Consider the following 25,936-nt stretch of genomic DNA (forward strand, 5'->3'; position numbering starts at 1 on the left):
AAAGGCCTGAAATAAAAGCACGAACCCTGGTTTTATTGTGAAAAGGCCGGTCCGGATGTTTATGCAGCGGCTTCCGGTAGATAACCGGGCGGTGTGTGCATGAGTCGCTTCAGTCTCTCCGTGGTTACCGGACAGTCAGCATGTCGGACCCCTGCTCCTTCTCCTCGTTCTCCAGGTGCCTCACCAAACACCTGAACCTGCTCCTGCACGTGGACTTCGACAGGCACGTGATCAAGGGGAAGGTGGCGCTGACTGTGGAGGCGCTGGAGGACCACTTCTCTGCTCTGGTAACGTAAACGGACGCGGTCCACTGGCCTGTGCGCGTTCTCGGTCTCTGTCCAGCCCGTGAAGTGCTCGTGAGGTCAGACCTACGAGCCTAAAACAGGCTGAAATTTTACATTGAGTCTGGTGCGTGTTATAACCGAGCAGCACACAGGTGTGGAACTTCAGTCCGGTTCTGAGTTTAATTCTGCGGCTGATGGCCGCAGGTTCGGCTGTGGTTATAAAGTCTTCCCATCCTTCAGGTGTCTCTCTGTGATTCGGCCCCAGTTTTAAATTGGATTTAATCTGATTTACTGACTCCAGTCTTGGGTGAAGTTGTACATTAGGACACATTAAAATGCTGTTTTTTAGAATGGAGTTTGGTGGGACTGTGATGTTGGACTTTGACTTGAAGGCTGAGCTGTCAGAAATGAAAACTGATCAGGACGTCTTAAGATATGAAGATAAGGACGCTTCAGCTGCTGTGTTTAAACAGCCTCTGATAACAGAGTTTGGCTCATATATATTCTAAACTTTTCATTTGTGCAGTTTCATCTTTGGTGTCAGCATGAAAACAGAGAAAGAAATATTAAACCTTGCTTTTGCAGGACATTTGGCTCCAGAAGTATAAATTGATGCTGAATGACTGGATTTGGTGTTCAGGTTAACATGTTGGGGCAGGTGTGTCACCTGAGAAAAGCAGAAAATAACATTATCTCTCTATAAAAAGTATAAATGAGGCATCTTTGACAAAAATACAGTAAATAAAGTAATATTTTGATGTGGTGGAGAAAGAAGACGACTGGGCTGCCTGTATTAACCTGGACTTCCTTCTGGTCGGACAGGTGTAACAGCAGCAGTCTGATCAGCTGACTCAGCAGGTGTGACCTTCATTAATCAAAGTTTCTTTTTATCTGCTGCAGACTTTGGACACCAAAGACCTCGCCATCGCCTCAGTGTCGGCCAACCAGCAGGCGGCCCGCTTCAGTTTGGGCCCAAAACACAGCTTCAAGGGGACGCCGCTGGACATCACGCTGCCCTTTGAGCTGTCCAGGTGACCCGCCGTCCTGCCGCTCTGTTCTCTCACATTTTATAGTTCTCAAACTGAACCCTTGTGTGTGTCTGGACCAATCAGGGGGCAGCATGTTATCGTGGAGGTGGCCTATGAGACGTCTCCGCTGGCGTCTGCGCTGCAGTGGCTCACACCTGAGCAGACTGCAGGGAAGAAACAGCCCTACCTGTTCAGCCAGTGTCAGGTGCGGACTGTTGGAACACATTCAGTTTGTGGCAGAGCGGTTTCTGTAACACACTGATGGGAAAGTGTCAGAGTTACAGACAGTAAAGAGGTCAAATTGGGACAGTCTGATGTAAGAATAAAGATCTTTAGGTGCTTCATCAGTCTGGTTAAAAGAAAGTGGAAGGAAGTCAGCTCTGCCTCCACTCTACGGTTTCCCTGCGCAACCGTTGGCACACAAAACTTTGTGAAACTACAACGTTGGCCAACAAACTGTTAATTTCCACAGAATTGTGTTTCTTCCTGTTTTAAACCGGTTTGAAGCGGTTTCTCCATCAAAGGTCATCCTGCAGTTTGACTGAACAGAACCTCTCCATGAAAACACTGAGTTGTGTCTTTGTTTGTCTGACAGGCTCATCACTGCAGGAGTATGATCCCCTGTCAGGACAGTCCTTCAATCAAACACTCCTACTACGCTCAGGTAACACACACAGCTGCTCAGGTAACACACACAGCTGCTCAGGTAACACACACAGCTGCTCAGGTAACACACACAGCTGCTCAGGTAACACACACAGCTGCTCAGGTAACACACACAGCTGCTCAGGTAACACACACAGCTGCTCAGGTAACACACACAGCTGCTCAGGTAACACACACAGCTGCTCAGGTAACACACACAGCTGCTCAGGTAACACACACAGCTGCTCAGGTAACACACACAGCTGCTCAGGTAACACACACAGCTGCTCAGGTAACACACACAGCTGCTCAGGTAACACACACAGCTGCTCAGGTAACACACACACACAGCTGCTCAGGTAACACACACACACAGCTGCTCAGGTAACACACACAGCTGCTCAGGTAACACACACAGCTGCTCAGGTAACACACACAGCTGCTCAGGTAACACACACACACAGCTGCTCAGGTAACACACATTTGTTGACATTGTTGAGTCAGGTTGATTTTAATAGAACCTGGACAGAAACATTCCCCATCCTGAAAGTCTGGAGTTAGATTCCTTGTCTCTCGGGTTCCTCGGGTGCGTCTGTACCCGTCTCTCTCGGGTGCGTCTGTACCCGTCTCTCTCGGGTGCGTCTGTACCCGTCTCTCTCGGGTGCGTCTGTAACCGTCTCTCTCGGGGTGCGTCTGTAACCGTCTCTCGGGTTCCTCGGGTGCGTCTGTACCCGTCTTTCGGGTTCCTCGGGTGCGTCTGTACCCGTCTCTCTCGGGTGCGTCTGTACCCGTCTCTCTCGGGTGCGTCTGTACCCGTCTCTCTCGGGTGCGTCTGTAACCGTCTCTCTCGGGTGCGTCTGTACCCGTCTCTCGGGTTCCTCGGGTGCGTCTGTAACCGTCTCTCTCGGGTGCGTCTGTACCCGTCTCTCGGGTGCGTCTGTAACCGTCTCTCTCGGGTGCGTCTGTAACCGTCTCTCTCGGGTGCGTCTGTACCCGTCTCTCGGGTTCCTCGGGTGCGTCTGTACCCGTCTCTCGGGTTCGTGTGTAACCGTCTCTCGGGTGCGTCTGTAACCGTCTCTCTCGGGTGCGTCTGTAACCGTCTCTCTCGGGTGCGTCTGTACCCGTCTCTCGGGTTCCTCGGGTGCGTCTGTACCCGTCTCTCGGGGTGCGTCTGTAACCGTCTCTCTCGGGGTGCGTCTGTAACCGTCTCTCTCGGGTGCGTCTGTAACCGTCTCTCTCGGGTGCGTCTGTAACCGTCTCTCGGGTGCGTCTGTACCCGTCTCTCGGGTTCCTCGGGTGCGTCTGTACCCGTCTCTCGGGTGCGTCTGTACCCGTCTCTCGGGTGCGTCTGTACCCGTCTCTCGGGTTCCTCGGGTGCGTCTGTACCCGTCTCTCGGGTGCGTCTGTAACCGTCTCTCTCGGGTGCGTCTGTAACCGTCTCTCTCGGGGTGCGTCTGTACCCGTCTCTCGGGTTCCTCGGGTGCGTCTGTACCCGTCTCTCGGGTGCGTCTGTACCCGTCTCTCGGGTGCGTCTGTACCCGTCTCTCGGGTTCCTCGGGTGCGTCTGTAACCGTCTCTCTCGGGGTGCGTCTGTACCCGTCTCTCGGGTTCCTCGGGTGCGTGTCTCTGTCTCTCGGGTTCGTGTGTAACCGTCTCTCTCGGGGTGCGTCTGTAACCGTCTCTCTCGGGGTGCGTCTGTAACCGTCTCTCTCGGGTGCGTCTGTACCCGTCTCTCGGGTTCCTCGGGTGCGTCTGTAACCGTCTCTCGGGTGCGTCTGTACCCGTCTCTCGGGTTCCTCGGGTGCGTGTCTCTGTCTCTCGGGTGCGTCTGTAACCGTCTCTCTCGGGGTGCGTCTGTAACCGTCTCTCTCGGGGTGCGTCTGTAACCGTCTCTCTCGGGGTGCGTCTGTAACCGTCTCTCTCGGGGTGCGTCTGTAACCGTCTCTCTCGGGTGCGTCTGTACCCGTCTCTCAGGTTCCTCGGGTGCGTGTCTCTGTCTCTCGGGTGCGTGTCTCCGTCTCTCGGGTGCGTGTCTCTGTCTCTCGGGTTCGTGTGTAACCGTCTCTCTCGGGGTGCGTCTGTAACCGTCTCTCTCGGGTGCGTCTGTACCCGTCTCTCGGGTTCCTCGGGTGCGTCTGTAACCGTCTCTCTCGGGTGCGTCTGTACCCGTCTCTCGGGTTCCTCGGGTGCGTCTGTAACCGTCTCTCGGGTGCGTCTGTACCCGTCTCTCGGGTTCCTCGGGTGCGTGTCTCTGTCTCTCGGGTGCGTCTGTACCCGTCTCTCGGGTGCGTCTGTACCCGTCTCTCGGTTGCGTCTGTACCCGTCTCTCGGGTTCCTCGGGTGCGTCTGTAACCGTCTCTCGGGTGCGTCTGTACCCGTCTCTCGGGTTCCTCGGGTGCGTGTCTCTGTCTCTCGGGTGCGTCTGTAACCGTCTCTCGGGTGCGTCTGTACCCGTCTCTCGGGTTCCTCGGGTGCGTGTCTCTGTCTCTCGGGGTTCGTCTGTAACCGTCTCTCTCGGGGTGCGTCTGTAACCGTCTCTCTCGGGTGCGTCTGTACCCGTCTCTCAGGTTCCTCGGGTGCGTGTCTCTGTCTCTCGGGTGCGTGTCTCTGTCTCTCGGGTGCGTGTCTCTGTCTCTCGGGTGCGTCTGTAACCGTCTCTCTCGGGGTGCGTCTGTAACCGTCTCTCTCGGGTGCGTGTCTCTGTCTCTCGGGTGCGTGTCTCTGTCTCTCGGGTGCGTCTGTAACCGTCTCTCTCGGGGTGCGTCTGTACCCGTCTCTCAGGTTCCTCGGGTGCGTGTCTCTGTCTCTCGGGTGCGTGTCTCTGTCTCTCGGGTGCGTGTCTCTGTCTCTCGGGTGCGTGTCTCTGTCTCTCGGGTGCGTGTCTCCGTCTCTCAGGTGTGTGTATCTGTGTCTCCGTCCTTCGGGTGTGTGTATCTGTGTACCCGTCTCTCGGGTTCCTCGGGGACGTGTGTACCCGTCTCTCGGGTTCCTCAGGTGCGTGTCTCCGTCTCTCAGGTGTGTGTATCTGTGTACCCGTCTCTCAGGTGTGTGTATCTGTGTACCCGTCTCTCAGGTGTTTGTATCTGTGTACCCGTCTCTCAGGTGTTTGTATCTGTGTACCCGTCTCTCAGGTGCGTGTATCTGTGTACCCGTCTCTCAGGTGTTTGTATCTGTGTACCCGTCTCTCAGGTGTCTGTCCCTAAGGATCTGGTGGCTGTGATGAGCGCTGTGAGAGACGGACAGGAGGCCGATCCTCAGGACGCCTCCCGCATCATCTACAGGTTCAGACAGCCGGTAGGTGTCGCCCTCTTCTTCTTCACTTCATATACACATCATCAACATCACCTGAGCTCAGGTATAATTGTCACTTCCTCCCCCCGCTTTCAGGTGCCCATGCCTTCCTACCTGATAGCCATTGTGGTTGGAGCACTGGAGAGCAGGTAGTGTCTGTTTAACCTATGATGTCATTGTGTTACCTGTGCAGGTAACAGTATTTCTGTGTTCTGACTGGGTCACAGGCAGATCGGTCCAAGGTCCAGAGTCTGGTCAGAGAAGGAGTTTGTGGATAAAGCAGCGTTTGAGTTCTCAGAGGTAAGTCACCATGGTAACTGGGCCAGGCAGCTTAACTCGGCTAATGTAGTGAACTCACCTGAGCTGGTGTCCATCAGACTGAGACCATGCTGAAGACGGCTGAGGACCTGGCTGGACCATATGTGTGGGGTCAGTACGACATCCTGGTTCTTCCTCCTTCCTTCCCGTACGGCGGCATGGAGAACCCTTGTCTCACCTTTGCCACGCCCACCCTGCTGGTAAACATAAACTAAGTCAGCTGACTTCTCTCTGCATCATGTGACCTGTGCTGATCAGGCGTATCCTGTCTCTTTTTCCAGGCTGGAGACAAATCTCTGTCCAACGTGAGTAAAACGCCCGAGTCGCCACACCTGTTGCTGCTCATGTTGCAGGTGTGCTCATTTATGTTCCATTCAGGTGATCGCCCACGAGATCTCCCACAGCTGGACTGGTAACCTGGTGACCAACAAGACCTGGGAACACTTTTGGTAAACGAATAAAAACGAGTTTGGATCCTTGCATTCGGGTCAGTGTTTCACATTCGGGTGGTTGTGTCCTCAGGCTGAACGAAGGTCACACGGTCTACCTGGAGAGGATGATTGGCAGGTGTATGCAGAGTGAACAGTTCAGACAGTTTAAAGCCATGGGTGGCTGGAAGGACCTGCAGGAATCTGTGAGGACCTGAACTCTGCCTTCACCAGATTTGTACACATGTACCAACTTCGTACTGTTACCTTTTCCTGCCCTCACCTGTGCATTTCATCCCTCAGGTAAACACCTTTGGAGCCAACAACCCTCTGACTAACCTGGTCCCCAGTCTGCAGGACGTTGACCCTGACGACGCCTTCTCCTCCGTGCCCTATGAGAAGGGCTTTGCTCTTCTGTACCACCTTGAAGAGCTGATGGGAGGGCCAGGTAACACCTTTCCACACACCTGTGCACTCACCAGATACGTGCTCCTGTGCTGATGCACCTGTTTGTTTCCCTCAGAGGTGTTCATGGGTTTTGTGAAGTCGTACATTCAGCTCTTTGCCTACAGCAGCGTCACCACAGAAGAGTGGAAAAACTACCTGTTCACCTACTTCAAAGACAAGGTGAGGAACACCTGAACCCCCAGGTGAGATCACAGCAACCCGTGAGGCCTCAGGTGTTTCACAGTCAGGCTGGTTGATGTTGATCGAGAACCTATTGAAAAAAGATTAGATTAGAACGTTTCAGAACAAGCTGGACAAAGTGAGCTTGTTGCGTTCAGGAATCAAACGAACTGTCGTTTCTCAGGTTGACATCCTGAACAAGGTGGACTGGAACGGGTGGATGTTCACACCTGGGATGCCTCCTGTCAAACCTCAGTAAGTGGATCCAGTCAGAGCTCTCTGAGTCCTCATTGAATCCTAATCTGCCTGTTCTGATTGGTCATCGTCATGTTTCAGGTATGATACTACTTTGGCTGACGCCTGCATTGCTTTGTGCCAGAGGTGGATCAAGGTAAGACCTGCACCGATAATGGACCCGTTCTGGTTGATTTATGATCTGTTTAAAGCCTTCTCCCTGTCCCCCTCAGGCCAAAGACCAGGACCTGAACAGCTTTAACCAGTCTGATGTGAAGATGCTGTCATCCCACCAGGTCGTAGAGTTCCTGTCACTGCTGCTTCACGAGGTACAACACAGCAGCTCATCGCACTCCACTTCACGTCCTTGGGGTCCACTTCACGTCCTTGGGGTCCACTTCACGTCCTTGGGGTCCACTTCACGTCCTTGGGGTCCACTTCACGTCCTTGGGGTCCACTTCACGTCTTTGGGGTCCACTTCATTTCCATGGGGTCCACTTCATGTCTTTGGGGTCCACATCATGTCCTTGGGGTCCACTTCATCTCCTTGGGGTCCACTTCATGTTCTTTGGGTCCACTTCATGTCCTTGGGGTCCACTTCATGTCTTTGGGGTCCACTTCATTTCCATGGGGTCCACTTCATGTCTTTGGGGTCCACATCATGTCCTTGGGGTCCACTTCATCTCCTTGGGGTCCACTTCATGTTCTTTGGGTCCACTTCATCTCCTTGGGGTCCACTTCATGTCCACTTCATTTCCATGGGGTCCACTTCATGTCCTTAGGGTCCACTTCATGTCTTTGGGGTCCACATCATGTCCTTGTGGTCCACTTCATCTCCTTGGGGTCCACTTCATGTCCTTGTGGTCCACTTCATCTCCTTGGGGTCCACTTCATGTTCTTTGGGTCCACTTCATCTCCTTGGGGTCCACTTCATGTCCACTTCATTTCCATGGGGTCCACTTCATGTCTTTGGGGTCCACTTCATCTCCTTGGGGTCCACTTCATGTCCTTAGGGTCCACTTCATTTCCATGGGGTCCACTTCATCTCCTTGGGGTCCACTTCATGTCCACTTCATTTCCATGGGGTCCACTTCATGTCCTTAGGGTCCACTTCATTTCCATGGGGTCCACTTCATCTCCTTGGGGTCCACTTCATGTCCACTTCATTTCCATGGGGTCCACTTCATCTCCTTGGGGTCCACTTAATGTCTTTGGGGTCCACTTCATTTCCTTGGGGTCCATTTCTTGTCCTTTGGGGTCCACTTCATGTCTTAGGGGTCCACTTCATGTATTTGGGGTCCACTTCATTTCCTTGGGGTCCACTTCATTTCCTTGGGGTCCACTTCATTTCCTTGGGGTCCACTTCATTTCCATGGGGTCCACTTCATCTCCTTGGGGTCCACTTCATCTCCTTGGGGTCCACTTCATTTCCTTAGGGTCCACTTCATGTCCATGGGGTCCACTTCATCTCCTTGGGGTCCACTTCATCTCCTTGGGGTCCACTTCATTTCCATGGGGTCCAGTTCATCTCCTTGGGGTCCACTTCATGTCCATGGGGTCCACTTCATCTCCTTGGGGTCCACTTCTTGTCCTTTGGGGTCCACTTCATGTCTTTGGGGTCCACTTCTTGTCCTTGGGGTCCACTTCACGTCCTTGGGGTCCACTTCACGTCCTTGGGGTCCACTTCATGTCCTTGGGGTCCACTTCATTTCCTTGGGGTCCATTTCAGGTCCTTGGGGTCCACTTCAGTTCTCCAAAGTCCACTCTGACTCACCAAGGCTTCTGTCCTTTGTTCTGTAGGATCCGCTTCCTCTGACTCACGTGAAGAAGATGCAGGAGGTTTACGACCTGAATGCCTCCACAAACTCAGAGATCCGCTTCAGGTGAACAGCCAATAGTTTCCTTTAATTTAAGCTCCTCCTCCTCGTGAAGCTTCTTGCTGATTGGTTGTTCTCGTTCCAGGTGGCTGAAGCTGTGTGTTCGGTCCAAGTGGGAGGAAGCCGTTCCGCTCGCGCTGAAGATGGCGACCGAGCAGGGCAGGATGAAGTTCACCCGACCGCTCTTCAGGTATTCAGACTGAACCGAACCCCGGCGACGCTTCAGATTTCTCATGCAGTGACTCACGAGTCTTCTTTCTCTTCAGGGAGGTTTGTAACTTTGACAAGTTTCACGATGAGGGCGTTCGAGTCTTTGTTGCTCATCGAGCTGAGATGCATCCCGTCACAGCCGGACTGGTCACCAAGGACCTGAAGTTGGACGCTACCGGCACTGCCAAGAAGTAAGACCGGGCGCCAGGCAGCGAGACCGGGCGCCAGGCAGCGAGACCGGGCGCCAGTCTGTTAAAGTATTAAACTATAGATCCAATTGGCCGTCACAGGTTTCAGTATTTGGGTTTTTTGTCAGTTTGAAATGTTTAATCTGACAGAAAAATGATTTTATACAGAAATAAACTTGGACCTGAACTCTGTGTCGTGTCGTTTATTCAAAACTCATCTTATTAAACGTGACTGAAGTGAGAACGGTCACAGATTGAAATGTAAAGGAATATTCTCTTAAATTTCACCAGTTTCCATTATCTGCCTGCTTCACATTGAGATTTAACAGTTGTTAAAGTTGAAACCAATGAATAAAAAGCTGATCCACCACAAAAATCCTGTAAAACTGAAGCAAACAGTAATTTCTGCAGCTGTAACAACTTTAAAAACGTTCGTCAGGTGGTTTTAGTTGTAAATGTTTGTGAAACCAACCAAAGTCTGAAGCCACAAACACTCGTTCACACCTGCTCAACTGACAGAAAACTGTGGCATCGTTCCCAGAATCAATACTTAATCTGTGGAAAACACATTAAAGACGTCCTAAAACAAAGTTTCTTTTATCATTTTTACCTTTTACAATCAACAGAATTAGTAAAAACATCTTTAAAATGTGTCGATTCTACGTATGGAACACATAAAAGTAAGACTGGATAAAATCAGGATGTCCAGTTTTGCTCAGATCAAAAACAAATGAGAAAAAAGGCTTAAAAGTTTCTAAAGTCTGAGCAGATCTCAGACTAATGGCAGCTGGTTGGTCAAAGTCAGAGTTCTTCTCTGAAAGAAGCTCATTTTCCAGCTGAGTTTGTGTCAAACAAATTTAAAAGAGCTGTCGAAAAGATGATCGTCAGGGTCGTGTAGCTCAAGGTCATCCTCATGCCAGGATGCCAGTTTGGGTTTGGGGATGAAGGAAATTCAAATCTATCCTGGTCTCAACTGACATTAAACCTTTTCTTTTAGTCTTTATAGGCAGATTAGTTTGTTTAGAATGTGCTAAGAAATGAAGGAACATTTAACTGTGAAGCTCCAAATGAGTTAATGCTAACCACAGAACTTCTGAGGATGCTGTGAAACGGTGTTAAAGGCAGCAGTTGGGTCCAAAAGCTGCACAGCATCAGTTCACTGCATCGATCTGAAATGTGGGGCTGAGGAGGGGAGCGTGTTCTTCTGTTCTTCTGATAAAAAGCTGCAGCCTGAATGGTCAATGAGAGAATTTACAGACTGATCAGGACTCGGACATCACAGAGAGAGGATGATCCAAACAGAGTTACATCAACCTTCGGTTCAGCCTGACAGGATGTCGATTGTTCCTCTTTCTGCCTTCAGCTGAAGCTTTCATGACCCAAAAGTTTCACCCTCGTTTGTCTGTTAACATAAAGCAACAGTTTGAGAAATGTGTTTGACAGCAAGAACAAGGGAAAAACCCAGAGGTCAAAGGTCACTGTGAAAAAGCAGCAGTTCAAGATGGATTTTATGGGGAAGAGGAGAGAAAGACAGACTATGGTTATTCCAAAGAGGGAACTTTGGTCAGATGAGTCAAAAACTGAAGTTTTTAACAACATGTGATAAAAATAAAAAAACAAGCACAGTGAAGCATGGTGGTGGCAGCATCATGCTGTCGGATGTTTTCCATCCGCAGGGAAACTGGTCAGAACTGAGGGGATGATTTCAGTCTTCCAGAGATGTGAGACTGGGATGGAGGTTCAGTTTCCAGCAGGACGATGACTCTCAGCTGGCTGCTAACAGCATTGAGCTAACAGCACTGAGCTAACAGCACTGGGCTAACCCTAACCTAACAGCACCGAGCTAACAGCGCTGGGCTAACCCCACTGAGCTGACAGCACTGAGCTAACAGCACTGAGCTAACAGCACTGAGCTAACCCTAACCTAACAGCACTGGGCTAACAGCACTGGGCTAACAGCATTGAGCTAACAGCACTGAGCTAACAGCACTGGGCTAACAGCACTGAGCTGACAGCACTGAGCTAACCCTAACCTAACAGCACTGAGCTAACAGCACTGGACTAACAGCATTTAGCTAACAGCATTTAGCTAACAGCACTGAGCTAACAGCACTGAGCTAACCCTAACCTAACAGCACTGGGCTAACAGCACTGGGCTAACAGCATTGAGCTAACAGCACTGAGCTAACAGCACTGGGCTAACAGCACTGAGCTGACAGCACTGAGCTAACCCTAACCTAACAGCACTGGGCTGACAGCACTGGGCTAACAGCATTGAGCTAACAGCACTGAGCTAACAGCACTGAGCTAACCCTAACCTAACAGCACTGAGCTAACAGCACTGGGCTGACAGCACTGGGCTAACAGCACCGGGCTAACAGCACCGGGCTAACAGCACTGGGCTAACAGCACCCTAACCCTAACCCTTTAAGGGGAAACGTTTCAATGTTTCAGTCAGAGCTCAGACCTCCAAGCAGCTGAGAGTCTGTGACTCACAGACTGCTGAACACCAGCAGAACTCAGATGTATTCAGCTGGGATACTTACACAGGCTCAAGTTTTCTTCATTTTTCCATCACTTGTTTGTTTTACAGCTAAAACATGTTCCGGTCGGCGTGTTGCGTTGATCAACAGATAAAATCCCCCAAAAGTCCACTTACATCCCAGTAAAACAGAAATAAAACCACTGTATGAGCTTCTTTTAAAGCACTGATAGTTTAAGATGAACACGCCAGAAGAAATAGAGACACGAGTTATTTATTACACAACATAAGAAGAAGAGTTTCAGGACAACACATCACACAGCATCAGGCTATTGATCAGATGGCAGGTGAGGCAGAGGAGGTAAGGCAGGCAGCAGCAGGTCACATGATGGTCAGCTCACACGTAAAAAAAGGAGTCCTGCTGCCGTGGTTACGTTGTTGTTCCATGTTACAAAAATGTCTGATTAATCCACAAAATACACAAAAGTTGTTGCAGAAAGTTTCACGTTTCCTGATATTTTTCATGTTACGACATGAAAACGTGTCAAACCACTGGTTCTCATTAATGCCTTTGCACACCAAGATTTTGTCAGGGTTTTTTTACCCTTTATGCAACAGTTGTTAGACCCAGAGGCCGAGTTTAAAGCTTAAAGCATCATCTATCCATCTTAAATTAGATCCCAAGCAAAGTAAATACTGGGCCCATGGAGGGGAGGTTCAGCAGCTGATGAAAGAGCAGCAAATTCACCCTGATTCACTCAAAGTTTATTTCAGAATGCCTGTGGTCCAGTTTGATTCCCAGCACCAGTTTCCATGATCCATTTAAGCCTGAATCCTTTACACTGGGCTTGGTGCTCAGAAACAAAGTGAATCAGACGGTGGCTCTGAGAGAAAAAAGAAAATGAAGCCTGTTGTGAGGACTTTGAAACTGTCAGTGTGTAAATCTGAAATGATGTGACTTTGTACATATTGTTGAACAATGTCAGACTACAGAAACAAGCTTTAAAACAAATGGCTTCATCTGTTCATCAAACTTTGGATGTTAAATTACGACCACAAACCGCTCTCTTTTCCTGTGTGATCATTGATTGGCTGGTGGACCTTCAGAGAAATCAATCAGAACTGCACAGATCAGGCAGAATCTAATTAACAATTAATGTCCCTGTCATTGATTTTACAACAAAGCTAGCATGGACGTGTTACAGTAGCTGTTAGCATTAGCATGCTAACGTGCATCATGTTAGCATTTCACTCTCCATGTCAGTTTTAGTCCGAACTGCAGTGTTACATCCACCAACGTTACATTGATAAAGATAAAGAATCCTTTGTTGTCGCTATACGAAGGCATAAAACCGTGAAATAGGGGTGTGTTGCTGAGCTGTTTCCAAGGTCTGACTCCTCCCCTACTTCAGCCAATCATGGGTGATGACTGAGCAATAAAAGAACCGGTGATCTTCCGTGCCTATTGGTCACTCGGTTGCCACTTACACCCTGTGGTTGTGTAGGTCATAGACTTTTGATATGTTGGTTGTAGACATTTTTATGTAAATCATTGTTTACTTTTTTTTTTATTTTCATAAAGATCTTGGGTTGAAATCCCGGACGAGCCCCCAATCATGTGGCTTCCCCAGGAGAAATCTCCTCATTTAAACATATTTTAAATCAACAGCCAAGACAAACTTAACAAAAAGCTACACAAAGGCAGGGTGTCAGTGGTAACAAAGTGGCTAAAAGGCGCAGAAGTACAGATCCATGGTTCTTTTATTGTCCAGTTCGGAGCCATGATTGGCTGGAATGGACCAGGAGGGGAGGAGTTGAACCTAGGAACACTGATGGGATGTAACATGGCAATGTTTCAAACCTGAACCACAGGTGCACTGCTGATGGAGCCAAACCTCCACCGAATGCTACGCCCAAAATCATAATCAAACCACCTCTATCAGGTCCATGTTTTGTTCTGGTTCTAACTGTCCAGGAGTCTGTTTTCATTCAGGTTTTGCTGGGATTCAGTCCAGTTCAGACCAGTTTCAGGCCCAGCTGAGTGTCACTCCATCACTTATCATGACCTGCTCAAGGTCCCGGTCTTCCTGGCACTCCTGTAGCCGCTGCTCCTCCAGCAGGGACACCAGAGCATCCCTCTGCTCCACCACCTCCAACATCTCCTCCAGGATCAGACGTTCCTCGGCCAGCTGCTCCTCCCCCTTCAGGTGGTCTGCACACATAGCAGGAGGACGGCTTCATATTCAGCACACACAAGTGTTTTAATGTCTTTAAAGATGGTCAATAAAACTGAATTCTACCATCCACAGCCATCCTCTCTCTGAGCTCCTGCTGCAGCCGACTCTGTCTGTCCTCCAGCTCCAGCTCACGAGCACTGAAACACAAAACCACAACCATGGGTTAGGGTTAGGGTTAGGGTTAGGGTTAGGGTTGGGTTAGGGTAGGGTACCCCAACCCAACCCTGTCCAGATCCAAGTCCGATTCATCTAAACACGCAGCAGGAGCTTCTTCCAGCTCTGAGCCGCAGCTAAAAGGCCAAATACTCACAATATGATGAGTTCAGACTCATATCGAACCAGAGAGTTCTTCTGCTGGACCAGCCGGAACCACTGCTGCATCAGAGCCGGATTATCCAGTTTGCCCAGTCCTGCAGACAGGCACACATGGCGTCACATTATGAGAGGAGACAGCCCAGCCGGGACCTCACGGTGACGTGGAAACGGCACAAACGCGACACTTCTTTGCTCCATGGAGTCGTTAGAAGTTTGGTGGACCGTTTACATCATAAATCACAGACTAATGAACACATGAACGTGTTTATGAACCGGTCCACAGATGGATTAGGTTCTCTGCTGACTCAGACAGTCATGATGCCTTCTGGAAATATCCTGAAATGAAAGAGCCGGTCGCAGACTCATTCAGAGCAGTGACTCCTCACCTGAAGAGTCTTTGGATAAAAGCCTCCGTCAGATCAGTTTCATGCAATAAACGCACAGAGAAACGCTGTGATGCTAAACACCTTCAGAATCAGAAAATACTTTATTAAGAAATGAGTTTTGCAACAGGCAGCTTGCAGCTAACGCTCATGTGCACGATTAAAGAGGCTCAGGACGGGAGATTGGACTGAAGACAAGTTTCGGTCCAATCTGTTGGTTTCCTTAGCTCGGATATTATTTTTGAATCGGCTCCATATGAATTAATTGGATTATGATTACAATGAATTGAATTCCAATTGGCTTGAATTGGACTTTATTATTTAAGTGCCTTGAGATGACAATTGTTGTAATTTGGTGCTATATAAATAAAACTGAATTGAATTGAATTGAATACAAGGAAGGAAACTGTCTATGGTGGGAAACAGGTGAACTAACCTCCCAGGTGCAGCTCCACATCTGGATTGTAGCTGGAATCCTCCCAGTAGTCTGACAGAAACAGAGGCAGACACTCAGGTGGGTTCAGGTGCAACTCTCAGGTGTTCTCTCTGCCTCCATATTGTGTGTTTTTACCTGCTTCTCCCCGAAGAACTCGCTCCACCATCACTCCTCTCTCCTCCAGCTGTCTCTGCTTCTCCTCCACCTGCTGCAGCTGTCTCTGGATCAGCTGAGACAAACAGGACAGAACATCACGGTACTTTCCCTGAACCGGATCCAATCTGGTCCTGAACCGGATTCTGTTTAATCTAATCCTGAACCGGATTCTGTTTAATCTGGTCCTGAACCGGATTCTGTTTAATCTGATCCTGAATCGGATTCTGTTTAATCTGATCCTGAACCGGATTCTGTCTAATCTGATCCTGAACCGGATTCTGTTTAATCTGGTCCTGAACCGGATTCTGTTTAATCTGATCCTGAATCGGATTCTGTTTAATCTGATCCTGAACCGGATTCTGTCTAATCTGATCCTGAACTGGATTCTGTTTAATCTGATCCTGAATCGGATTCTGTTTAATCTGATCCTGAATCGGATTCTGTCTAATCTGGTCCTGAACAGGATTCTGTTTAATCTGATCCTGAATCGGATTCTGTTTAATCTGATCCTGAACCGGATTCTGTCTAATCTGACCCTGAACTGGATTCTGTTCAATCTGGTCCTGAACCGGATTCTGTTTAATCTGACACTGAACCTGGACCAGATTCTGTTTAATCTGACCCTGAACTGGATTCTGTTTAATCTGATCCTGAATCGGATTCTGTTTAATCTGATCCTGAACCGGATTCTGTCTAATCTGGTCCTGAACCGGATTCTGTTTAATCTGACCCTGAACTGGATTCTGTTTAATCTGATCCTGAATCGGATTCTGTTTAATCTGATCCTGAATCGGATTCTGTTTAATCTGATCCTGAACCGGATTCTGTTTAATCTGATCCTGAACCGGATTCTGTCTAATCTGACCCTGAACTGGATTCTGTTCAATCTGGTCCTGAACCGGATTCTGTTTAATCTGATCCTGAACCGGATTCTGTCTAATCTGACCCTGAACTGGATTCTGTTAATCTGACCCTGAACTGGATTCTGTTCAATCTGGTCCTGAACCGGATTCTGTTTAATCTGATCCTGAACCGGATTCTGTTTAATCTGATCCTGAACTGGATTCTGTTTAATCTGGTCCTGAACTGGATTCTGTTTAATCTGACCCTGAACTGGATTCTGTTTAATCTGGTCCTGAACTGGATTCTGTTTAATCTGATCCTGAACCGGATTCTGTTTAATCTGGTCCTGAACTGGATTCTGTTAATCTGACCCTGAACCGGATTCTGTTTAATCTGATCCTGAACTGGATTCTGTTTAATCTGGTCCTGAACTGGATTCTGTTTAATCTGACCCTGAACTGGATTCTGTTTAATCTGGTCCTGAACTGGATTCTGTTTAATCTGACCCTGAACTGGATTCTGTTTAATCTGGTCCTGAACTGGATTCTGTTAATCTGACCCTGAACCGGATTCTGTTTAATCTGGTCCTGAACCGGATTCAGTCTAATCTGGTCCTGAACGGATTCAGTCTAATCTGGTCCTGAACCGGATTCTGTTTAATCTGGTCCTGAACCGGATTCTGTTTAATCTGGTCCTGAACCGGATTCTGTTTAATCTGACCCTGAACCGGATTCTGTTTAATCTGAACCGGATTCTGTTTAATCTGACCCTGAACCGGATTCTGTTTAATCTCACCCTGAACCGGATTCTGTTTAATCTGATCCTGAACTGGATTCTGTTTAATCTGACCCTGAACCTGGACCAGATTCTGTTTAATCTGGTCCTGAACCGGATTCTGTTTAATCTGACCCTGAACCGGATACTGTTTAATCTGACCCTGAACTGGACTCTGTCTCGTCTGATTCTGGTCTGTCCTCAGGTAAACTCACCTGAGCCTTATGCAGTCTCTTCAGCTGTTCCTGTTTGGCTTGTCTCCGAGCAGCTCTCTGAACCCTTCTTGTGATTTTGGCGTCCAGGTCTTCTTCCTCCTTTTGGAACATGGTCTCCCTCACACTCAGACTGGATGGCTCCTTTGGTGGGACCAGGAAGCCCACCACCTCTGTGGGACAGGAGGACTGTCCGTCAGAGTCCTGGACCTTTTTCCTCAGGGGCTGCCTCTGGAAACGACAGAGTGAAGATGTCACAGCCTCTGACCTCACAGACGGGCCCACCACCCCCCTCAAAGAGGACCAGGGCTGTACCTTTATGGCGTATGATCGTCTAAAAGCCAGAGCGTGAGGAACATATGCCGGCTGGAGGAGAAAAAATGGTGAGTGAGCTACAGGAAAAAGATGTGGTTCAGTTCCATAAAGACAGGGTGAGTCAGTCCAGATTCCAGGTCAAGTCTCATTTATTTTACTTTCAGTTCAGGTCTGAGAACCAGGGGCAAGGTAACTGAGGTTCAGGAGCAGGTGAGGCACATGTGGCTGATCCATCATCATTGGGCCTCATGCAAGAACCTCGTTTGAACAGATTTACGAGTGATTTAAGAGAACTAGCCCTTTCACCTAGAGTTTTCTTTCAGCTACAAACAGAATTCATGAGTGATGCAGACGCTTAAAATAGTCCAATCTGTTATTCCAACCAAGTTGGCCTGACTAATGGATTGTAGATTACTTTGAAGATATCATAAATAAATATAGACATTATACCCCATAATTATGCTGACATTATTCTGTTTGACTTAAATTATGCACTAATTGAAGGTTAATTTGACTCTGTTAGGGAGACAGAGACTTAGAGATTTAGATCGCCAAGGACTGAGCTGCTGGGAATATGCAGCTTGAGAGAAACACGCCCATCAAACCCAAACCCACCCTTGGATCTTTGGCCCCGGGAACCTTTCAGAGGGAGACTGGAGACGGATCAGGTGTGTCCCAGTCCTCTGTGAGTCGTGCCCTTGGTCATCAGAGCTCATCAGTACATGTTGCATCACATTCCCATCCACCGCTGTCCAGCAAGTTCAAATTAAAAGGCACTTTTCACGTTTTTTTTAAGCCATTTTCATATCAAATCATTTCTTCTTCATTTCGGTGACATTATGAACTACAGCTTTACACAGAATTAACTCGTTATTGCTTCCCATTTCTTTGCTTTAGCAGGTCCTGTAATTCCGCTGCTGACACTGCTAAAAACGGCAGATTTTCCTTTTTGGATCTGAAAGCAGAACTTCAAACTCAGAGCCCGTAAAGTTCTTCTTTTTGCTCCTTGATGCCATTCTCAACACTTCCTGGCACAGCAGAGAGGAAGCTTAGCCTTATATGGTGTTATTTTGGATGTGCACATTTACTATCCTCGTGCACTTAAACAAGCACGGGTGGCGCAGATCGTTTACACACTTTTACGAAGTTAAGAGCGTTAATTCTGTTGAATAACAATACGAAAAAGTTCTTGCATTAGGCCCATTGTGTCTGCCTTTAGCCACAGTAGGGTTAACAGGGTTAGGGGTTAGTAGGGTTAGGGTTAGTAGCTTTAGGGTTAGGGTTAGTAGGGTTAGGGTTAGTAGGGTTAGGGTTAGTAGGGTTAGGGTTAACAGGGTTAGGGGTTAGTAGGGTTAGGGGTTAGTAGGGTTAGGGGTTAGTAGCTTTAGGGTTAGGGTTAGTAGCTTTAGGGTTAGTAGGGTTAGTAGCTTTAGGGTTAGGGTTAGTAGGGTTAGTAGGGTTAGTAGGGTTAGTGTTAGTAGGGTTAGTAGGGTTAGAAGGATTAGTAGGGTTACCGTTAGTAGGGTTAGGGTTAGTCGCTTTAGGGTTAGTAGCTTTAGGGTTAGTAGGGTTAGTAGCTTTAGGGTTAGGGTTAGTAGGGTTAGTAGGGTTAGTAGGGTTAGTGTTAGTAGGGTTAGTAGGGTTAGAAGGATTAGTAGGGTTACCGTTAGTAGGGTTAGGGTTAGTCGCTTTAGGGTTAGGAGGTTTAGGGTTAGTAGGGTTGGTAGGGTTAGTCGCTTTAGGGTTAGGAGGTTTAGGGTTAGTAAGGTTAGTAGGGTTGGTAGGGTTAGGGTTAGTAGGGTTAGGGGTTAGTAGGGTTAGGGGTTAGTGTTAGTAGGGTTAGTAGCTTTAGAGTTAGGAGGGTTAGGGTAGGGTTATGGTTAGGGTAGGGTTAGGGTTAGTAGCTTTAGGGTTAGGGTTAGTAGGGTTAGTAGGGTTGGTAGTGTTAGTGTAGCAGTCGTGTTCGGAGGCTTTAAGACCCTGAACACGACTCTGGACCAGCGGCTCAGGCTGGCATCACAGAAAGTGTGAATTAAGTCTGCATTAAAGTCACTTTATTAAAGAGAGAAGCTGGGCTGCTAAAACATCCAAGACTGGAAGTTAGAAACTGAGGATGAGTCCAACTTTAACCTAAAGTCAGCAGAGACCGGTCAGGTTCTATTGTTCGAATGTCTTGAATTGTTGGGTTGAGAGAAATTAAATTAAAATTCTAGATGACAACAGAACTAGGTCATCATCTGAAGTCGGAAGTCTTGATTCCAAGGCTCTAGATCATCTGAAAACACAACAACCACCACAACATGAAACTGAGTTGTGTTGATTCGTCAGCTGGTACCTCTTGGTTCTCCTCCTCTTCGTCCTCCTTCACAGAGATTTTCTGGATTTCAGACACGAGGTCAAGCAGCTCCAACTGCAGCTGCTAACATCAAAGGACACTTTCATTGTGTGACTTATGGCATCGAGAGTCAACAGTTAACAGTGTCTGTAATCCTGTCTGATATGAACATTTTTAATAACTTTTGAGTTTACATTACTTGACTACACGGCTTCTGAGAAGAATTTTACATATAGAAGATGTCCCTCTGATATGCTGTTTGAATGATTGTGGCATTGACCTTCTGGACCAGTACCCGGTATCTGATTGGCTGGTTCAGGTCACATAGAATCTGATTGGCTGGTTCAGGTCACATAGAATCTGATTGGCTGGTTCAGGTCACATAGAATCTGATTGGCTGGTTCAGGTCACATAGAATCTGATTGGCTGGTTCAGATCACATAGAATCTGATTGGCCGGTTCAGGTCACATAGAATCTGATTGGCCGGTTCAGGTCACATAGAATCTGATTGGCCGGTTTGTGTCAGGTGGAGTCTTACGTTGTTTCTGGGCCCCAGTGAACATCTCTGCAGCAGTGTCGACGAGTCCAGGTCAGACTCCTCTCCTGTCACAACAGGAAGTACTATTATTACATCATCATGACATCACTCTGTCTGGCTGAGTTCTGTCGTGACTCGGTCACCTGTAACTCTCCTCTGATTGGCTGCTCCCCTCTTCAGCTGGTCTGCAGGTAAAGTCCTGCCCCTCTTCTTCTGCTCCTTCCAATTTCCAGGAAACACCGTCTTCCACAGGGCTCTGGCACCTCCTGATTCCATCTGACCGGGACGAGGAGCGTCCCTCAGCCCTTTGAGGCCGAGAAGGAGAGCCCCGCCCCCAGTCTGCAGAGGAGGGGGGAGGAGGCGAGGGGGCAGGCTGGATGCCTCTCTATGCCTTCTTCTCATCCTCAGGCTCTCTGACCCCACCTCCTGCTCCTCTGACTCCTCCCCCCCTTCCAGCAGGAGGAGGGGCTTCTTCGCAGGCAGTTCAGGGGTGATGTCATCAAATGAGCCCCGCCCCCCAGCAGCAGGTCCATGAGTCAGTCTCCGGGCAGCCGTCTCCATGACGATGACAGGTGAGAGCGGCGTTTTAGTGACCTCAGGGTCGGGGGTGGAGTCAGAGGAGGTGACAAAGGAGGCGGTAGAGAGCGTCGCTGTGTGGGTCGCAGAGGAAGGCGTGAAGGAAGTGATGCAGAGTGGGGGGGTGGAGTCAGAATCTACAGGCGTGTCAGAGGTGTGAGGAGGAAAGTCCTCTCCTGGGGGAGATGAAAGGAAAGGAGGAAGGAAAAGGATTTAAAAACAGATAATAGGAGTGAATTTAAAAGGTTAAAAGGGAACAAATACAACCCATGAAGTTAAAAAGCTGCGACAGCAGAAAAAATGTATAAATTATAACCCAGAAGGATTCTGACATTTAGCTTTTCACTACACAGAATAAATTTAACATCCTTCATGTTCTGTCTTCATTTAATCTGGTAACAAACATCATTTCTACACCTCAGACCTGCAGCATCCCATAAAGTCAGTGAACCTTTTCCCACTTTGTTTCCTTCTGCCAACACTTAAAGCCGTTCTGACTCTGAGGAAACCAGGTGATGCAGAGTTCCAGCTGTTATTTTGTCCCATTCCTCCTTAAACAGGTCTTAAGGTGTGCAGCAGTGCGGGGGGGTGGTTGTATGTGTTGATTTTCAGCCTTTACTCATTCTGTCAACCCCATAAACAGACTAAACTGATCAGTTTTACATGTTATAACATTCCTAAAAGGCTTAAAATAACTTTTACAGCCACAAATTGGAAAAACTTGGGATAGTTTTCTGCAAAAACAGTTATTTTGATGTTTTCTCTTCCTTTTACTTCCTGTCAGACAGTCTGAACTCAACATATTTCCTGTTCAGCTTCATTTAATCTGGTAACAAACATCATTTCTACACCTCAGACCTGCAGCATCCCATAAAGTCAGTGAACCTTTTCCCACTTTGTTTCCTTCTGCCAACACTTAAAGGCGTTCTGACTCTGAGGAAACCAGGTGATGCAGAGTTCCAGCTGTTATTTTGTCCCATTCCTCCTTAAACAGGTCTTAAGGTGTGCAGCAGTGCGGGGGGGTGGTTGTTTCTCTGCTGGGGACAGGTCAGGACTGCAGGCAGCCAGTCCAGCACCCGTACCTCTTCTTCCTCAGCCAGGCCTTTGGACTGTGGCAGAATGTGGTTTTCCATGGTCTGCTTGAACAATGCTGGGACGTCCCAGGAAAAGATGTGGCCTTGAAGGCAGCATCTGTTGCTGTAAAATCTCAGTGAGCTTTTCTGCATTAATGCTGCCGTCACAGAAGTGGAAATGAGCTTTGCCCCCTGATCCAACCCCATACAATCACAGAGCCTGGCTGCAGGGACTGGCTGCTGACAGCAGGCTGGATGCTGCTTTTGCTCTTTGCTCCATTTCTTCCACCAAAGATGTGGAATACTGATGGGTCTGACCACAGCACACGTTTCCACGGTGACGGTCCATCCCAGACGCCTCCGAGCCCAGAGAAGTGGACGAGGTTAACATCAGGCTTCTTTCCTGCACAGTAAAGCTTGTGAATGGAACTCTGTATTGTGGTGCTGGACAAAGGTTTCCACAGTAATCCCTTGTCCAGGTGCTTCTATCAGCTGCTGATGAATGACGGTTCTTGATGTCTGAGGGGTCAGAGGTCACGGGGTCCAGCTTAGGCTCGCTCCCGCGTCCTTTACACTGAAACTCCTCCAGATTCCTTGGTTTTTATATCTTTTATGTCAATTTTAGCTCTAAATTTCCCTGGACCAACTTTGAGGATGCATAAAAAGTTCATACTGTCTGACATGAAATATAAGTAAAAGGAAATGATTGTTATTGTGTTATTCTTATAATAATTAATAATTCATTCAGAAACAGTCAGGAAGTAAAATATGTGATGATAATGTGATAAAACATCTCAGGAAACTGCAGATCATATTATATCCAATCAACTCTCATTTGTGTTTTCTCTCAGCTTTGATTGGTTGAATGTGAGGCGACTCATGAAGATGTGAAAAGATGAATATTGAATATTTATTACTTGTGAATATGGAATAAAATGTGATAAATGTAAATGAACGCTGATAGCTTTTAGCTTTAATTCTGTTGGGATGAAAGGAGGACTTAGTAAACTGCTTTTAATGAAGTCGGGTTAGTCAGGTACCTGAGTTCTCCTCTAAGAGGAGCCAGAGGCCCGAGCGACGCTCCGTCTCCCAGGGGCAGTACTCCCCTTCTACCAGCAGGGGGAGACACAACATCACACACAGGAACACGGCAGGAAGGGATTCAAACTACAGACCTCACAAAACACACAAAGACACAGTTCAACGCACCCTCACTGGACTGGCCCTCATCATCACCCTCCTCTTCATCCTCCTCGTCTCTCAGCTGGAGCAGAGTTTCTTCCTCTGAGGTAACACCCTCCTCCTCCTCCTCCTCTTCCTCGTCTCTCTCTGAGATAACACCCTCCTCTTCCTCCTCCTCCTCCTCGTCTCTCTCTGAGGTAACACCCTCCTCTTCCTCCTCCTCTTCCTCGTCTCTCAGCTGGAGCAGAGTCTCCTTCACTGAAGCTGCTGCCTCCCCTGAGGTAACACCCTGCTCCTCTGCAGATTCAGATCTGTAAACAGGAAACAAAAAGAAAAGACAAGTCAGCCAGAGGTTACATCTGGAAAATGTTTGACTCAGTTATTTTCATTCTTCAATAATAACAATGAAAAATGTGACGTTTCAGTCTAAGACGTCACAAGATGCCGAATTTGATCATTTTTAAAAACTCTGTGCGTTAACGTTACATTATCGGCATGTTTCTGATAAAGATGGAGGTCTCCAACTGTTTAATGAGGTTAATAAATCCAAAATGTTTAAACGCAGTAATTAACGGTTCACATGCATTACTACGAGTTACGCTGTGCACATCTCCGGCTTGGTCCATCACTGCTGATGAGAAAGCATTGTTTGCTAGCATCTGCTGCCAACTTACAGCTAGCTGCTAGTTTACAGCTAACTGCTAACTTACACCTAACCGCTAACTTACACCTAACCGCTAATTTACAGCTAACTGCTAACTTACAGCTTTTAACTTACAGCTAACTGCTAACTTACAGCTAACTGCTAACTTACAGCTTTTAACTTACAGCTAACTGCTAACTAACAGCTAACTGCTAACTTACATCTAACTGCTAAATTACATCTAACTGCTAACTTACAGCTAACTGCTACCTGCTAACTTACAGCTAACTGCTAACTTACATCTAACTGCTAACTTACATCTAACTGCTAACTTACAGCTAACTGCTAACTTACATCTAACTGCTAACTTACATCTAACTGCTAACTTGCAGCTAACTGCTAACTTGCAGCTAACTGCTAACTTACATCTAACTGCTAACTTACAGCTAACTGCTAACTTACAGCTAACTGCTAACTTACAGCTAACTGCTAACTTACACCTAACCGCTAATTTACAGCTAACTGCTAACTTACAGCTAACTTACAGCTAACTGCTAACTTACACCTAACCGCTAATTTACAGCTAACTGCTAACTTACAGCTAACTGCTAACTTACAGCTTTTAACTTACAGCTAACTGCTAACTAACAGCTAACTGCTAACTTACATCTAACTGCTAAATTACATCTAACTGCTAACTTACAGCTAACTGCTAAATTACAGCTAACTGCTAACTTACAGCCAACTGCTAAATTACATCTAACTGCTAACTTACAGCTAACTGCTAACTTACAGCTAACTGCTAACTTACATCTAACTGCTAACTCACAGCTAACTGCTAATTTACAGCTAACTGCTAACTTACAGCTAACTGCTTACTTACATCTAACTGCTACCTGCTAACTTACAGCTAACGGCTAATTTACAGCTAACTGCTAACTTACAGCTACCTGCTAACTCACAGCTAACTGCTACCTGCTAACTCACAGCTAACTGCTGACTTACAGCTAACTGCTAACTTACATCTAACTGCTAATTTACAGCTAACTGCTAACTTACAGCTAACTGCTACCTGCTAACTTACAGCTAACGGCTAATTTACAGCTAACTGCTAACTTACAGCTACCTGCTAACTCACAGCTAACTGCTACCTGCTAACTCACAGCTAACTGCTGACTTACAGCTAACTGCTAACTTACATCTAACTGCTAATTTACAGCTAACTGCTAACTTACAGCTAACTGCTAACCTGTTTCCCTCTGGGATCAGTAACTATCTGTATATAGAGCTGGAGTGTTTCTGGTGTGGAGGAACAGCTTCATTACGTCTGTGTTGCTGGATGCCAGCTAACAAACGTACTGATTTTACACGCCACAAACAGACCGTTAACAGAGAGGTGTTAAAACAGGGCTGAAACCAACAGTATTTAGACCAAAGTCTGTCTCATAAATCTTAGTAAGGCCAAAGAAAATTGTGTCAAATTGTTAAGAATAGGCAGAAAATGTCACCTTTAAAAATCGGTTTCTATAATTTGGACATTGAACAGTTTGCAGTTAAATGATGAAAGTTTTCTATTTGAGTTAAATGTTAAAAGCTTTTGTCGTTACATTTTGAATGAAGCTGAAGCTCCACATTGAATAAAAACATTAGAACCTATGAACATATTTTAGATTCTTTTCATAAACGTATTTTTGGCCTTTATCTTTAGTTTTGACCTCATCGACGCTCCGTACACTTCGGGCTCTTGGTTGTCCGGGTTCAGGTTGAATCGGGTCAGAACCTCCTCGGACACCTCCTGAAGCTCAGCCCTTGAGCTACACCTGTAGTTCTCAAGCTCGATCCTCTCCGGCGTGGCGGCCATCACAGAAGCAGCTGCAGACACGCCAACACACACACACACAGACACACACAGAAACACACACACACTAAAGCCCACAGTGATTCGTGTTTAAGGAGCACGCTCAGTGTGGAAAGGTATGCAGACTGAAAGGAAAGGACAGCCGAGGGGAGCTCACCTGAGGAGCGGCGCCGATCACTGGTATTCAGACAGTCCGAGAGCGATGGCACCGAACTCAGAGATGCCTTCAAAGACCAAAAGAACCGTCAGACACAAGAAATTAAACTTGATAAATACTTCCAGGGTTCACAATCAGAGCGATCTCACCCTGAACCTCGAGGTTTTCTTACCGTTGATGTTTGGTGTGACGCAGACAGAGTCGGCCTCTTCCTCGCCGTCAGAGCACTAGGTCCACAATCAGGGTGGCGAAAACAGAAGAACCTCCCTGAGAACAACAACAGAACCAAA

The 25,936-nt window shown here is 47.6% G+C and overlaps 2 protein-coding genes across 9 annotated transcripts in view; one reads left to right on the top strand and one right to left on the bottom strand.

Annotated features, from left to right (window-relative positions):
• The first annotated feature begins 80 nt into the window (after positions 1–80).
• lta4h (leukotriene A4 hydrolase) lies at positions 81–9,317 on the top strand. The gene is made up of 19 exons (XM_072377699.1): positions 81–287; positions 1,185–1,315; positions 1,397–1,517; positions 1,908–1,976; positions 5,147–5,251; positions 5,345–5,397; positions 5,476–5,548; positions 5,626–5,766; positions 5,848–5,871; positions 5,945–6,015; positions 6,089–6,200; positions 6,298–6,442; positions 6,518–6,621; positions 6,806–6,876; positions 6,958–7,012; positions 7,089–7,184; positions 8,656–8,738; positions 8,818–8,922; positions 8,999–9,317. Exons 1-19 carry the CDS (start codon positions 141–143, stop codon positions 9,135–9,137), a joined length of 1,845 nt encoding a protein of 614 aa, XP_072233800.1. The 5' UTR covers positions 81–140; the 3' UTR covers positions 9,138–9,317.
• A 2,559-nt stretch (positions 9,318–11,876) lies between these two features.
• mical3b (microtubule associated monooxygenase, calponin and LIM domain containing 3b) overlaps positions 11,877–25,936 on the bottom strand; it is a 58,504-nt gene continuing 44,444 nt past the window's right edge. For 3 of the 8 annotated variants that reach the window (XM_072377602.1, XM_072377600.1, XM_072377601.1), the window contains 15 exons: positions 25,819–25,913; positions 25,647–25,713; positions 25,347–25,503; positions 23,016–23,299; positions 22,847–22,915; positions 20,301–20,909; positions 20,158–20,222; positions 19,619–19,702; positions 17,284–17,334; positions 16,972–17,199; positions 15,119–15,212; positions 14,984–15,034; positions 14,160–14,259; positions 13,913–13,986; positions 11,877–13,824 (listed from right to left, as the gene is read on the bottom strand). In XM_072377602.1, the coding sequence (XP_072233703.1) occupies positions 13,640–13,824; positions 13,913–13,986; positions 14,160–14,259; positions 14,984–15,034; positions 15,119–15,212; positions 16,972–17,199; positions 17,284–17,334; positions 19,619–19,702; positions 20,158–20,222; positions 20,301–20,909; positions 22,847–22,915; positions 23,016–23,299; positions 25,347–25,503; positions 25,647–25,713; positions 25,819–25,913 (2,213 nt within the window). In that variant the 3' untranslated portion in view covers positions 11,877–13,639. Of the gene's footprint in view, positions 13,825–13,912; positions 13,987–14,159; positions 14,260–14,983; positions 15,035–15,118; positions 15,213–16,971; positions 17,200–17,283; positions 17,335–19,618; positions 19,703–20,157; positions 20,223–20,300; positions 20,910–22,846; positions 22,916–23,015; positions 23,300–25,346; positions 25,557–25,646; positions 25,714–25,818; positions 25,914–25,936 lie in introns of those variants that run through there. The other 5 variants (XM_072377606.1, XM_072377604.1, XM_072377603.1 and 2 more) reach the window with 5 other exon arrangements.

The sequence above is a fragment of the Leuresthes tenuis genome, unplaced genomic scaffold (genome assembly GCF_036924035.1).
Source record: "Leuresthes tenuis unplaced genomic scaffold, fLeuTen1.0.hap1 SCAF_23, whole genome shotgun sequence".
In the NCBI taxonomy this organism is placed as follows: domain Eukaryota; kingdom Metazoa; phylum Chordata; class Actinopteri; order Atheriniformes; family Atherinopsidae; genus Leuresthes; species Leuresthes tenuis.

Bases quoted from the DNA above. Each gene is read 5' to 3' on its own strand.
- lta4h (XM_072377699.1), top strand. From the start codon at position 141: ATGTCGGACCCCTGCTCCTTCTCCTCGTTCTCCAGGTGCCTCACCAAA. The intron at 1,977-5,146 runs GTAACACACACA...CCCGTCTCTCAG, and splicing joins AACACTCCTACTACGCTCAG to GTGTCTGTCCCTAAGGATCT. The intron at 5,549-5,625 runs GTAAGTCACCAT...GGTGTCCATCAG, and splicing joins CAGCGTTTGAGTTCTCAGAG to ACTGAGACCATGCTGAAGAC.